The 14,945-nt window shown below is 36.8% G+C and overlaps 1 protein-coding gene across 1 annotated transcript; it reads right to left on the bottom strand.

The window, feature by feature from the left end:
- Positions 1–1,069: 1,069 nt before the first annotated feature.
- On the bottom strand, positions 1,070–4,534 carry LOC111412189 (glycerate dehydrogenase HPR, peroxisomal). Its single transcript, XM_023042996.1, has 13 exons — positions 4,333–4,534; positions 4,170–4,253; positions 3,831–3,971; positions 3,452–3,573; positions 3,256–3,337; positions 2,672–2,744; positions 2,504–2,595; positions 2,220–2,294; positions 2,013–2,120; positions 1,822–1,899; positions 1,657–1,701; positions 1,411–1,525; positions 1,070–1,313 (listed from the first exon to the last, which is right to left on the bottom strand). The coding sequence occupies exons 1-13, from the start codon at positions 4,453–4,455 to the stop codon at positions 1,291–1,293; spliced, it is 1,161 nt and encodes a 386-aa protein (XP_022898764.1). The 5' UTR covers positions 4,456–4,534; the 3' UTR covers positions 1,070–1,290.
- Between the last annotated feature and the right edge of the window lie 10,411 nt (positions 4,535–14,945).

Genomic DNA, 14,945 nt, shown 5'->3' on the forward strand with positions numbered 1-14,945 from the left:
TCAAGAATCGTATGAAGGTTGTGATTGATCAATAAAGGATTTGTCACTCTTAGATAGTAGGAGATTATGATCTGCGTTTCATTCAATTAAGTCGATGATGAAATCCTTGGCCAAGGTGTACTCATAAGTCGAAAAGAAGTTTTCGATTTATATTGACTTAATAGTGGAGTGAAAGATATGATCAATGATCGAGATTGACACAATTCCATATCTCGTAATTGATCGGATCGTATTGACGAAAGGATAATAGTTTCACGGTAAACGAACGAATTTGGTTTTGTCATACCACGTGACATTTTCCGTCACATGTATTGCCCTGATACATTGCTAGATGTCAATCAGGGACGGCGAATGTGAATTGACGATAAATTAAAAGGGTGTATTGATTTATCAATTTTGATTAGATCAAAATAATATTTCACGACGTTAGGCATCGTGGTCGGGAACCTAATGGGTCGAACACAAAAGAGAATTGGAAGATTGCAAATTGTCAATTGGTTAATTTAACAATCATTGGATAAATTAATTAATTGAATTTGTTATTTATATTCCCAAATTAATTAATTGGATTAATTAATTCACGGACCGGGTTTAATTAATTGGATTAATTAAATATTGGACCGGACCGGGCCGGGTCCGTTTGGGTTTATATATATACATAGCTAGGGTTTGAGGTCCATAAGGTTTTCATTATTCTTGCTGGCACAAGAGAGAAACCCTAACAATTGCAGTCTATTCTCTTTGTGGATTTCATTGGATGCTGGACAATTGGACAGCTGTGGGAGACAGATTCAAGCTGCTGGAAAGAAATAACGTGAAGGAGTTTGCAAATTACAAGTAAAGGTATATTTCTTATCACAGTTTTTATCTAAATACAAAGCTTCATCCTGAATGAGAATTGAAATTTGTTAAATTCCGCTGTGCATGTTTAAGTAAATTCCCTCCAATTTCGTACTCTCTTCATTTGTTTTTATTGGATTCTTTTTCTTTGCCAGTGGATGTAGCAACTAAACTGCATTAATTTTGTTCTCTCTCTCAATTCTATTTTGCCTAAACAGAAACCCGAGGCTTCGGCATAACAATCTTCACATGATACAGAAAATTTACAATGCTAAAGAGAGAACAAGTAGGAAGTCATTTTGTATAACATAATACAGAAATTTTACAATGTAAACAACAATTTTGGAGAAGACATACACTATTATCATTCTCCTTAACAGTCTTGTACCTCACTAGTTCTCGAAAATTTGTGCGCTGCCTCAACTGGCTGATACATGACAGTTTTCATATTTAAAGCTTTGAAACAGGTAAACCTACACAACAGCGAACGTACAATTAGGACACCCCTTAAGAGATGGACAGAATGGTAAAATAGCACACGTGCATGCACAAATTTATATATTTAGTTACCTAAAGATTTTGAATTCACGATGCTTGGGCAGGCAGCAGGGGGTCGAGATTTCTCGTCCAGGAATGGTTCCACACGGTTTGTATCAGACCAAACAGGATATCCTTTAATTTTTCCCTGTAAGTTGAACGAATAAAAGATTTCGAATGAGATGTATGGCAACTTTTAAGCCTCTTGAAGCACTCATTTGCCTCAAAAATAGAAAGACAAATAGAATTGTGCATCAAATTTTCTTCAATACTGCATACCAGGACATTCAAAGCAGCTAGTGTTGCCATTCCTTCACGAGTCCACTGTACGTACCATGTCAGAGATAATGACTCGCAAAATAATACGGAGCAGCATGAAATGATTCATTTAATTGCCCCAGATTTGTTGAGAATGGTCTAATGGCGAAGAAAAGGCAATAGTACCTTGGAAGCAGAAGCTATATGCGGCACCACAATAGCGTTCTTCATGTCTGCAAGGCCAGGTTTCATGTAGGGCTCATCCTAAGACAACAATCAAGAAACAAATTCCAGAGAATCTTAAATATGATTTATGGAAATGTATCTCAAAAGTATAGGAAAAAATATTAATAATAAAATATAGGTAAGTTTGTTACCTCGAAGACATCAAGACCAACTCGAAACATAGGATTTGCTTTCAGATGCTCTACAAGTGCTACTTCATGTATAACAGGGCCCCTACTGCAGTTCACAAGTATTGCCTCCTATATATTTGATTTGCAATAATATCAACTTATTGAAGTCAAAAAAAAATTTAATTGATGAAATTAAAAAGGAAAATAATTTTCTTGCGGACATAGTACCTTCTTCATCATTGCAAGTCTTTCTTTGTTGATGAGATGATAAGTTGTTTTATCCAATATTGGATGAAGACTTATCTACAAAGGCATGATTAAAAATGCCGTTAACTACCTAACTTATACAGTTGCTTAACTTAGGTACTTAAGCATTTTTTTTTTTGGGTTCCAAATTAGTCACTTTGTCAACCTCTGTTTGCTATACCTAATGGAAAATATGGCGTGGCATGGAAAATTCAATTATTTATTGTTTTTATTGTTCAGCTAGGCAAAAAAGATATTAGACTTACCACATCAGCCTCTCGAAGCACCTCCTCCATTGACGAGGCCCTCTTCCATGTCACGGGCTGTTCACCGTTGGCTTTAAGGAACTGGCCATAAGCTGTAATAGGAAAATAACTATTTACTTGGGTATGAGCCGTGAAAATTAGTGAACTAGTAGATTCATTAAGACATGCCTGTGACGAATTTTTCGAGACGAGTGGCTTGGTAAAGATCATAGTAAATTAAGTTCATTTTGAACCCTTCAACCTATTTCAGAAAAACTCGAGTTAGTTTGCATCAGCAGTATTGCTGTTCCAGCAAACCAAACAAATTGATTAAATCATGGAAGTGTATGAAATAGTCTAGAAACAGGAGGTAGAAAATAAAAACTAACAAAACAACATTGTTTGGCACTCTTCACACTAACTACTAAAACACGATAGCCAAGGAAAAATGCCTCCCTCAAATTCCTTTATAACAGGGTCGTGCTACATGTATATCGGGTTGTCCGCCCCCCTCACATGGGTGGGGGCCCGATTCAAATAAAATATAATTTATTCGAAGTGGGCCCCCCTCCATGTGAGGAGGGTGGACACCCAAGTGAACATCGTTTGATGTACAAGTAGCATTATCCTTTATAATATCGTCAGAAACTAGGATGGCCTAATACAAAGATATGATAAAATCCATATATCACGTACAAAACTAGGTTGATCGGCAGTCAAGGGGATAACCCACTGTTCAAAAGCTACTCCATAGGAAGAGAATGGAAAAATACCATCATTCTAGCATAAGCAGATCCAATACGACCAGCTCCAATGACACCAACTGTCTGTCCTTTAAGCAAGTTTCCCACAAACCTAAACGAGAAATCATCTTAATCATTCTGTTGCACTGAGCAAGAAACCCCCTGTTCTCATAGATCTATGAACAGCTAATAAATGGAATTTAAAGAATGTAAACAATAAACATACAGATGGGGAAGCCATCCATCATATAAACCGGCTCTCATGAAATTGTCTGCTTCAACAATCCTTCTAGCTGCTGATAAAGAAAGTGAAGCTGCTAATTCTGCTGTAGTCTCCGTGAGTACTCCCTATCGATAAGATCATTGCACTAACTTCAGAAAATTCTAATTACTAATAGATCAAAGTATTATATGCATCACATAAAATGAGATGCAAATGTTCTCCACTGAAAAATTATACTTGTTAACGTCAAATATGATAACAATGATTTAAGCTTAAATATCTTTAAGCCTTATTCCTGATAAATTTGAGTACGACTCGTTCAATTCATGAGTATACACATGCAAAAGTAGAGGTAAATCTGAGCACGGTTAAGTGAACTTACAGGAGTGTTTCCAACAGCAACACCATACTTATTGGCAGCATTAACATCGACATTGTTGTACCCCACAGCCATGTTACTGAATGCTTTCCCTCCTGCCCTGCTCAATGCAGAGAACAGGGTCTCCCCCCAGTCTTCAGTCAACTAAAACACACCAAATTCAAATAAACTGAACACTTAAAAACATATAATCCAAAAACCCAAATCACAAAACAGGAAACTCTATCAAGTAAAAGGCAAAAAATTAATTTCTCTTCTTCCGTAGAAGTGTGCAGTTTTAGATTGGACAGACCTATTCAATCTTCGTACCAAACATACTACTAATAAAGTTTGATACTGTACCTGCCCAATGACTCCATCACATTTGTTACCAATCAGAGAAATTATATCTTCAACAGACAATATGGTTTTCTTCTGTGTGCATATCTGAAACATGAAAATGAACAAAAATATTAAATAGAAGTTGAAATGAAGAATGAAAATATTTGATCAAGAAAATAATTACTTCAAGACGGCAATCTTGCTCGACCAAGAGATTAATCCATCGGGTTCCGGGCATGGATTTTGTGCTGACAACCCGGTATTTTCCATTAGGATTGTACACCTCAATTTGCAATGGTTTTGCCATTGAATAGAGCCCAAAGCTTCAAAATAGGGAGTGTGTGCTGATTGTGTCTTATGCCTCCTCAGTCTTTTTTTCCTACTTCGGAACGTCAAGCCTTATAAAAATGGTCAGGAAGAAAATTTCCCTCGTGATCCCTCAACTTTAATTTATTTTTATTATTTAACTCTTTTTTTTTTTTTCTTTTTTTGGACAATTCCATCTATTATCCCATCTTACTTTAATTTAGCAGAATATTCACACTAAATAGTAGTTACATTGCCAACTTGAAATACTGTGGGAGCATTTGTTTCTCATTTTTGTAAAAATGAGAATGAAAAATATAGTTGTTATGGGCCCCACACAAGATATAGAAATTCAAATTTAATAACTTGATACGATGGATAATAGTTATATTTTTCATTTTAATGGAAAACAAACAGGGTTTGAATAGTGTACCTACACAGGGATGACAAAAATTGTTGCTCCACCATGTTCGGCATGGTATAGAATCGAATGGGGGAAAAAATAGTAAATGGGACGAGGAGGGGACGGGTATGAGGATGGGGATGAGGATCATGGTTCCATCCCAAATTATTTTATTTTAATATATTTTTTAATTTAAATTGTATTTAAAAAATAAATTTAATTAATTAATTAAATGAGGCAATAAATGAAAGATCATTTTAATCCTTACGCAGCTTTCCGAAAATCTCGAATTGGAGGGAGATGGTAATGACCGAACTCGTCATATTGCCATCCCTACTTCTCCACATAAAATAGCATATTCTACAAAAATATCAATTAAAAAACTAATTGTAATTAGCACATAAGAATTTGAGTTCCTCTTCTTAACCATGTTGACCTTTTAAAGTAAAATCTCAAGTCTTAATTTAATACAGTTTCAAATGAACAATTCGATCTATTTGTAAGCTTAAATGTGCATTTAAATTCCAAAATTTATGTTCTCAAAGGAATCACCATCTTGCAATGAGATTTTAAAAGTAGACCTTACACTGATTAAATATCAAAACAAATAGCAATACAGAAACTTGCGCTACTCCTTACTATAGTTTATATTATAAGATGAAATCTCAAGTCTTAATACAAGAGTGACACTTTGAAACTAATTGCTGATTTAACGTCAAATATGCATTGTTTATGCATTTTGTCATCACGTGAAATGGACCATTAATTTTTAATTACGATTATAGACATAATTGTCAAATGAAACATATGTTGTGTGGTTAAATTGATAAAAATTGAAGTTGAGTGACCAATATGAAATAAATCTCTAAATTGGGTGACTTCTGGTGGATTTTTTTCTGAGTGAAATAATTCTTGATCCTCTGTAGCATGACCATCATAGGTACATTTTATTGCCGTATAATTGAATTTGATCGTGTTGATAGGGAGAAAATGAAGGGCAGGGATCATTGATTCCTGAATGGTGCAGGTTATTTTGATAAGTTGATGTAGTAGTTGATTGCAGCTGGTTTAGGATGTATGGACCTCTCGTTTTGTATAAGATAATGAAATTATAGGTTGGTGACACGTAATAGAGGCTCTATCCCATTCTGCAAAATGACAATTTCTAAGCTTAGTCTGAGAATTGTGAGCCACTGCTTCTTGGGGAGTGATTAGCTAAAGCAAGAAGTATTCTTGACTTCCATCTACAATGTGTAGGAGTGGCAAAATGGGTTGGGTTAAAATGAAAAATTGCAACTTACCCGAGTCGGTTCGGGCTAATTCACGGGCCATACCGGTTGAAAATTCATGAGGATTGAACAAATCAGCTAGATTTACTTCCTATTGGAGTCCCATTATTTGAAAGAATAAATTTTGTAATAATGATTTTCTAGAGAATGTGTTGTTAAAAAAAAAAAAATTACAAGGAGAATGTATGATTAAAAATAAGATTGAGAAAACATGAATTTTTATAGAATGGGGCTTAGGGACTAACGCGAAAAGAATTTAAAATGTAATACTTTAGAAGGTTGGCTCTATTTCCCAAAAAATAATAGAAAGAAAGGGAACTTTCCAAAAAGAAGCTAAGAAACTAATGGTCCGTTTGATTGTAAAGATGGAATTGAATTGAATTAAAAATAAATTTTAGGGAATTGAATTGTAAGTTATTGTGTTTGATTAGTATAATTTTTCACGTGAAAAATGTTGAAATAAAAAGTATCTTTTAGTGTTCATTTGATTTTGTTTTACATGAAAATTGTCAATTAAATGGATAGAATTTACTGGTATTGGGGATGAAATTTGTTTCCATTGCCAAAAAAAATTAAAGAAAATCATCTATCTTTTGGTGTTCTTTTGTCTTTGTTTTACATAAAAATTGTCAATTAAAGGGAAATATTTTTTTACAATAATTCTTAAAATTTGTTAACTTTGCCAACAAAAAAAAAAAAATTGAAAAAAAATATATGCTACAATACCCGGGAAAAGAAAACCACAAAAATTCCAAAGTTCAAGAAAAGCAAAAACTTGAATTCCATGGAAAAACTACACCCATCAAACACGTCAAAGTTGGAAAATATTGTTGAAATTCCATTTTCCATGAAAAAATTATCCCTATCAAACATATCCTAAATTATTTCTCAAAATACTATCAAACCTTTCCTTCTCTCAAAGAACTGTTTTTCTTATTATATTTTTACACTACAATTCTGTAACAAATTATGTTTCATTTGTAACACTCGATCTTCTCATTGTTGCGACGGTTGTCATAGCCCAGTAGAAGTTCGATATTGTCACTTTAACGACAAATAGTTCATCTAATGCCACGTCCAGAGGAAACCCAACGTCACCAAACACTCCACCAATGAGAAAAATTGCCAAAACCTTTGGGATCAAATCATTTTAGATAAAGCCCAAATTTGTATCTTGAAATCAAATTGGTACAGAATTTAAAACAAATCTCAATTGGAGGAGGGTGAAGAGGTGTTGGTGGGGGATTCTAGACGGTAGACGGTTGTATTGGTGGTTATGCGTGGTGGTAGTAATAATAATTTCTCGACAATAGTGGTTTGTTTGTGGTGTTTGGTGTTAGTGGTGGTTATGTGTTGGTTGATGGTGTGTGTGTGTATTTGTGTGCATATGTGTTTTTCTTAAACTAGTATTTGTCGAATTTAAAAGTAATAGTTGTATAGTTGGAGAAAGGAAAATAGGAGAAACAAGCAGCCTTTGTATATATTCTTGAATGAATGAATATTCTGTACAGTTAGTGTTACATATATATAGCAGAGGAAAGCAGACTCCTCCCTCACCACAAATTCCTAAGATTCTTGTAACAGAATAGATAAAGAGATAAGTATTAGATACAACTAATTTAATCATATAACTTTATCATGCCCCCGCAAGCTAAGTGTGGTGGAGGACACCACACATAGCTTGGAACGAAGCCTTCCAAAATGAGCAAAAGACAACGGTTTTGTGAAGATATCTACAATTTGATCGAGAGACGGGACATGCTGAACTCGAAGAGTCTGATTGAGAACTTTATCACGAACAAAATATAAGTCCAATTCGATATGTTTAGTGCGAGAATGCAACACGGGATTGGCACTCAACGAAACAGTGCTCAAGTTATCACACCACATAACAGGAACATTGGGCAAAGGAAGCTGAAGTTCACTAAGCAAGGACTGAATCCAAACCACCTCGGCAGTGGCATTAGCAAGACTACGATACTCTGCTTCAGTACTTGAACGAGAGATGGTGTGCTGTTTCTTGCAGCTCCAGGTGACAAGACAGTGACCAAGAAATACACAAAATCCAGAAGTAGACTTCCTATCATCAGAGTCAGTAACCCAGTCCGCATCAGAGAAGCCAATAAGGGAAAGGGAAGGAGACTTAGGTAAATGGAGGCCATAATCATAGGTGCCCTGTAGATACCGTAAAATTCGTTTGACAGCCTTCCAATGAGGCTCACGAGGGGATTGCATATACTGGCATACTTTGTTGACTGAAAAGGAGATGTCAGGCCGTGTAATAGTGAGATACTGAAGAGTACCGACAATGCTCCTATAAAAAGAAGGATCTGGAAATGGGTCACCAACAGTAGCAGATAAACGTTCACTCGTGATCATTGGTGTGGGTAAAGGACGAGCATTGGCCATACCAGCCCGAGTAAGCAAGTCACGGACATATTTGCCTTGAGTCAATAATAGGCCACCTGAAGAAGTGTACCGAGCTTCAATACCAAGGAAAAAATGAAGTAAACCAAGGTCTTTAAGTGAGAAGGCCTGACTAAGATGAGAGATGAGTTGAAGAACCTCATGAGAGTGACTCCCTGTTATTAAGATATCATCAACGTAGATGAGCACATAAACACAAGAAGAACCACGATGCTTAAAAAAGAGAGACGGATCTGCCCGAGAACCATGAAATCCCAAAGTAAGTAAGGACCCTTGGAGTTTATCAAACCAAGCCCAAGGGGCCTGTTTAAGGCCATACAAAGCTTTGTGGAGCTTACAAACAAGAGGATGACCAGTAGAAGAAGTATGATCATAACCTGGTGGTTGCGCCATAAAAACAGTCTCACGGAGATCTCCATTAAGGAATGCAATATTAACATCAAGTTGTCGAATATCCCATCCTTGAGAGAGAGCAATAGCAAGCACTAGACGAATAGTAACAGGCTTAACAATAGGGCTAAAAGTCTCTGTAAAATCAAGACCAGCAGTTTGAAGATAACCTTTTGCAACAAGGCGGGCCTTGTAACGAGAAACAGTGCCATCAGGATTCCATTTTATCTTAAACACCCAACGACAACCAATAACTGTACAATCAGCAGGAGCTGGAACAAGAGACCAAGTCTTATTAGCAAGTAAAGCATCAAATTCATGTTGCATAGCTTGTTTCCAAACAGAACTGCTCATGGCCTGAGCAACATTGACTGGTTCATGATTAGCAAGATCAGCAAGCCAGGCTTTGGGCTTGAATATACCATGTTTTGCCCGAGTAACCATAGGGTGATCATTAAATGGAGTAACACCAGTGTCTACCAAGAGAGGAGGGAGAGAAGGGGGAGGAGGGGAAGGAGGGATGGAAGGAGAAGGGTCAGTAATGGGAGAGGAATCAGGAGTGGTATGTGATGTTGATGTAGGCAAAATAGGAGAGGCTGGGAGTGGATGCATGGGTATAGGACAAAGAACCGAAGACGTGGATGAATGTGTTGACGAGATGGAACTGTCTTTGTGAGCAAAAGGAAAGTATGATTCATTAAAAGTGACATGTCTGGAGATATATAGTTTCCCTGAATCGGATAAACATTTATATCCCTTATGTGTACTACTACAACCAAGAAATACACAAGGAGTAGAACGAAATTCTAACTTATGATTATTAAATGGTCTAGTGAAAGGGAAACATTGACATCCAAAAACTTTAAGAAAATCATAGTTAAGAGGGATATGAAAAAGCCTTTCCAAAGGTGTCTGACCATAAAGAGTAGGCGTAGGAAGCCGGTTGATAAGGTAAACTGCTGTCTCACATGCATCTTCCCGGAATTTATAAGGTAGCGAGGCTTGGGCTAAGAGGGTTAAGGCAGTTTCAACAATATGACGATGTTTGCGTTCGGCGACTCCATTTTGAGGAGAAGTGTAAGGACAAGAAACACGATGAGATATACCATGATCAAGAAAAAATTTAGTCAAGGCCTGAAATTCACCACCCCAGTCGGATTGTACAATTTTAATTTTCTTGTTGAGCAACAATTCAACTTTGGATTTGAAATGAACAAAGGCTTGATAGACATCTGATTTAGACTTAAGGAAATAAATCCAACTATATCGAGTTGCAGCATCAATAAAACTAACATAGTAACGATTGCCATTATGTGAAAGAACATGGGAACCACACCATAGATCAGAATGAATTAAATGCAATGGTTCTTTATACACAATTTCAGACTTAGAAAAGGGCAAACGATGACTTTTTCCAAGTTGACAAGCTGAACAAAAATTGAATCTGTCATTAATAGGTAAAGAAACATTTCTTTGTAGTAAAATTTTCTTGACAATAGGGATAGCAGGATGGCCAAGTTTCTTGTGCCAATAATCTAAAACAGACTCATTCCTAGTGACAGGTTCAGATCTAGAAACAGTATTATTATTACTACGGGAAGACGAACAAGCAACTGGAAATTGTGAAACTGGAAGGGCCAATGGAAAAGATGATGGCTGATGAGAAGATGCAGAGAGAGCAGCAGGAACCATCTCAAAACGGTAAAGCCCATTATGTAGACTCCCTTGAAGAAGCTTGACTCCCGTTGCTAGGTCCTTCACAAAACAAGACAGAGGATTAAATTCAATAGAAACCTGATTATCTTTAGTAAACTGACTGACACTAATCAAGTTTTTTGTAATCTGAGGAACATGGAGCATATTTCGAAGTGTAAAGAGTTTATTTGGAGAAGAGGAGTAAAAGAGAGAAGTGCCAGGGTGAGAAATTGGTAAACCTGTACCGTTACCCATATAAATCTTGCTATCACCCGAATATTATGTCCCAAAGCTGAGATTACTCAAGTCATTAGTGACATGGTTGGTTGTCCTTGAATCTGGGTACCAATTTGTGTCAGTGAATGGTTCTGGAGTAGAGGCAACAGCTGCAATTGGAGAGTTTTCTGATTGTTGCTGCCGTGAAGGGTGCTGACTGCTAGAATTCAAATTTGAACTATAGCCAGAGAAGTTGGAATCGAACCTGAAGTAACACTTGTGAACTGTATGACCATATTTACCACAAAGTTGGCACTGAGGTCTATTTCCACCATTCCAAGACCTGCCTCCTCTGTTACCGCGACCTCTACCACGATTTCCTTGAGCTGGTGAAAAGTTTGGATGAAAAGAGGGCTGAGAGCTATAACTAGGTCCTCCACTGTGTGATTTGCGTTGTTGGAAAGTCAAGTTGACAGAGGGAGTAGATGACTCAGTACTACCATGGAATTGCTCAAGACGAACTTCATGTGCTTGAAGTAATGCTCTTACCTCACCCAAGGTGAACGGTTCTGGACGATTGGTGACATTGACCACTACTGAATCGTACTCAAGTCCAACACCTGCAAGGATGTAAAGAATCTGATCTTCCTCTGAAATTGAATACCCTGCTGAAGAAAGTGTATCTGCTGCAGCTTTCATCTTGGACAAGTACTCTTTCATTGCAAGACCTCCTTTTTTCAAGGTTTGTAGCTGAAATTTATATTGCATTATTTTGGCTTTAGATCTGGAGCCAAACAAGGTAGCAACAGCTTTCCAAACATCTGCTGATGAGTGACATCCCACCATTTGAGCTTGAATACTCTCATCCATGGTAGCAAGAAGATACGAGAAGATCAACGAGTCCTATCGTTAAAAGCGAATATACTCAGGATTTAGAGATCCTGGAAGGTCATTTTCTGATGGCAAGATTTTGGATGGAGAGGTTAATGATCCATAAATAAAATTCTCAAGGCCGAGACCACGAATTCCAGCTTCTAGCTGTTGTTTCCAAGGGAGATAATTTCCATCAGTCAATCGAACTGTGGCTAGTTGATTCGCTGGGTTTGTAGGCTGATTAGGAAGATTCGAGGCTTCATTTGTGGTAGAAGATGGACTGGTAGTGGTAGAGGAGAATTGAGGGGAAGCCATTTGAGTTGTGAGCTCTTCCTGCTCTGATACCAAGAAAGGAAAATAGGAGAAACAAGCAGCCTTTGTATATATTCTTGAACGAATGAACATTCTGTACAGTTAGTGTTACATATATATAGCAGAGGAAAGCAGACTCCTCCCTCACCACAAATTCCTAAGATTCTTGTAACAGAATAGATAAAGAGATAAGTATTAGATACAACTAATTTAATCATATAACTTTATCAGTTGGAATTATAAATGTAACAATAGTTAATTGAATAATTCCTCAAAAAGAAAAAGACAACTTAAAATTAACAGACATAATTGTCTGCCCAAGAATGTCCACATTTCAAAGACAATGAAGGTGTGGCATAGATCGTACTTTTACATGAATGGATTTAGGTTTGTAATGGGAATGAATAGAACGAAAGTTTGACCTGTCTGTTTTGACACTCCTAAAGTTTGATAATGAGTTGAAGTGTTAAAAAATCATGGACAAACAAGTGATTCCTTTATCTCATATAATTATATATATAAAACAAGTGATTCCTTTATCATATATATATATATATATATATATATTTTTTTTTTTTTATTAGTAAAACCCACACTTTAGCCCAAATTAAAGCCTCACAAAGAGGCGAGAAATAAAAAGTGGAAATTACAGAAATGCAGGTGTTTAAAGATACAAATTCTAAAATCAGGTTTAAGCTTTATTTAAGTACAAATCAAGTTTGATATAATAATTTAAATTAAAATATTTCACCCAATTATTCAAGCCCTAATTTTTTCCATTCTCCTTCTCTCTCTACCATCTTTCAATGCACTCTCCCTTCTCCCTATCACAAATTCACAATACATCATCGAAGATGGCGGCAATTCACGACGGCGGCAACGCTATGAAGCAACTCACCAGCGGCAGTTTATCTTTTCTCTCTCTACTCCTTTGAAGCAACCTCACTCGCTAGCTCCTTCGCGTCGCTCTTCAATCTCCAATGAGTTTCTTCGATCTCATCGTCGACTGCGTTCGCTCCTTTCGGCGTTGTTTTTTTCGTCAACGCTGCGTCGCAATGCTGCTGCGAACGGTGCCAACGATGCTGCTACGAACAATGTCGTCGCAATGCTGTTGCGATGCTGCAGTCCTCGGTGCCGACTAGTGCCAGCGTGGGGAGAGGATTTGGGGTTTTTTTCTCTCTTTTCAATCTGAAGAGGTTGTGGTGAGCAGTATATATGGGCAGGTTTTGGTGAGTAGTAGATCTGAAGAGGTTGTGGTGAGCTGATTTATGTGATCTATGTGGTGGTGCTGGATATAGATGCTATGAGATGGGTGGTGTGGTTGAATGTGGTGGTGATGAGTGTGGGTGCGGTGAGTATTATGTTGGAATGGGATCGGGATCGGGATAGGGTGTGGTGTTGCGGGGGTGTGTTGCAAGCGGCGATTGACCGGTGGTGGGGTGTTTAGAATCCATGACCAACCATTTAGGCGTCTATGACCAGCTATTTCATTGATTTGTGATCGAAAATTAGGTTTATGTCACTAAAAAATTAAAAATTTGCTGGTGGTGGCGAGATGGTGGTTGGTGGTGGTGTGATGGTGTGGTGCCGTAGGTTGTTGTGTTTTGGTTGTTGTTGGCGGTGGTCATGGTGGTGTTGTGTCGGGGGCGGGGTGTAATAGTGTTTATGACCAATTATTTTGGCTGCTCTGTGATCAAGGGTTGATGGTGGATCGGGATCGGGAGTGGAGTGTTTGTTATACGTGACCAACGATTTTGTCTGTGACCTTAAAATTTAATAATCGATTACGTAAATTTAATTAGTGAGTTTGCTTTTAAAAATGCAAGAAGAAATATTTTTACATGATTTGTAGTATTTCAAGCTTTACACTTGACTTGGTTTATATATTTTTTTTCAAGGTTTGCTTATATAGAATTGCACGAAGAGGCTAGTGCTTGAATGGTTCTTTGTTGATAACATATGTATTTTGATGAAGTTCATGAGATGTTTTTAAGCTTTATATATATATATATGCAATGAAATAATATTATTGAAATATATACTTTTTTTTAATATATGTTTTAGTTACTTGAAGGGGGCACCATTTTAAAATCTCACACAGGGAACCCAAAATTTCAGAGTCGGCTCTGAGAGTTGAGAAGACTTCTTGGTTGAATTAGACTAATGAAAAAAGATTCCATAGTTGTCCACAATTTGATTAGAAGAAGTTTTTAATTAATTTTGAGGAAATTATCAAAATAGTCAACTTTTGACTTTGTATTTACAAAAATGTCACTTTTTTTTTTTTTTTTACATTGCAAAAATGTCAATTTTAGACATATTTGCCTTCAAGCTAATTTTAAATACCCTACATGTCCTAATTAAATGAGATTTGACCAATCAAAAAAATTGTACAAAAATTGTGAAATTTCAGCGTACTAAATGCATTGATGGAAATAAAAAATAAAAATCAATGAAGAAGGTGAAACAACCCACACAAATATGAAGAAGAAACCATTGTTGAAACACATTCCTTTATCTCACACATTCTCCTTTCTCACTGGAATCGTCCTCTTTCTCACACATTCCCTTATTTCACCACCGATGAAGACCAAAAGCATTTGGCGAACTCACTTCTCTCTGTCGTACGAACCGGCGAAAGGCGAGATTCTCCTGGCATTCAAATCGTTCAACGCCCAGCCATCGACAACCGCCGTCAATCACTTCATTGCCAACGAAGACCATAAATGATATATTGAAGTTGGTGTTTTCTTTATTTTTTCACAATTTTTTCAGAAAAAGAGGAAATTTTTCTACATTCATTGTACATTGTTGGCCCTGGGGGTAAAATTTTTATACATTTTTGGAGGGATCCATTCTAAAGAACTAATTGTGCTAAGAATGCAA

This window comes from Olea europaea, chromosome 16 (assembly GCF_002742605.1).
Source record: "Olea europaea var. sylvestris chromosome 16, O_europaea_v1, whole genome shotgun sequence".
Classification (NCBI taxonomy): domain Eukaryota; kingdom Viridiplantae; phylum Streptophyta; class Magnoliopsida; order Lamiales; family Oleaceae; genus Olea; species Olea europaea.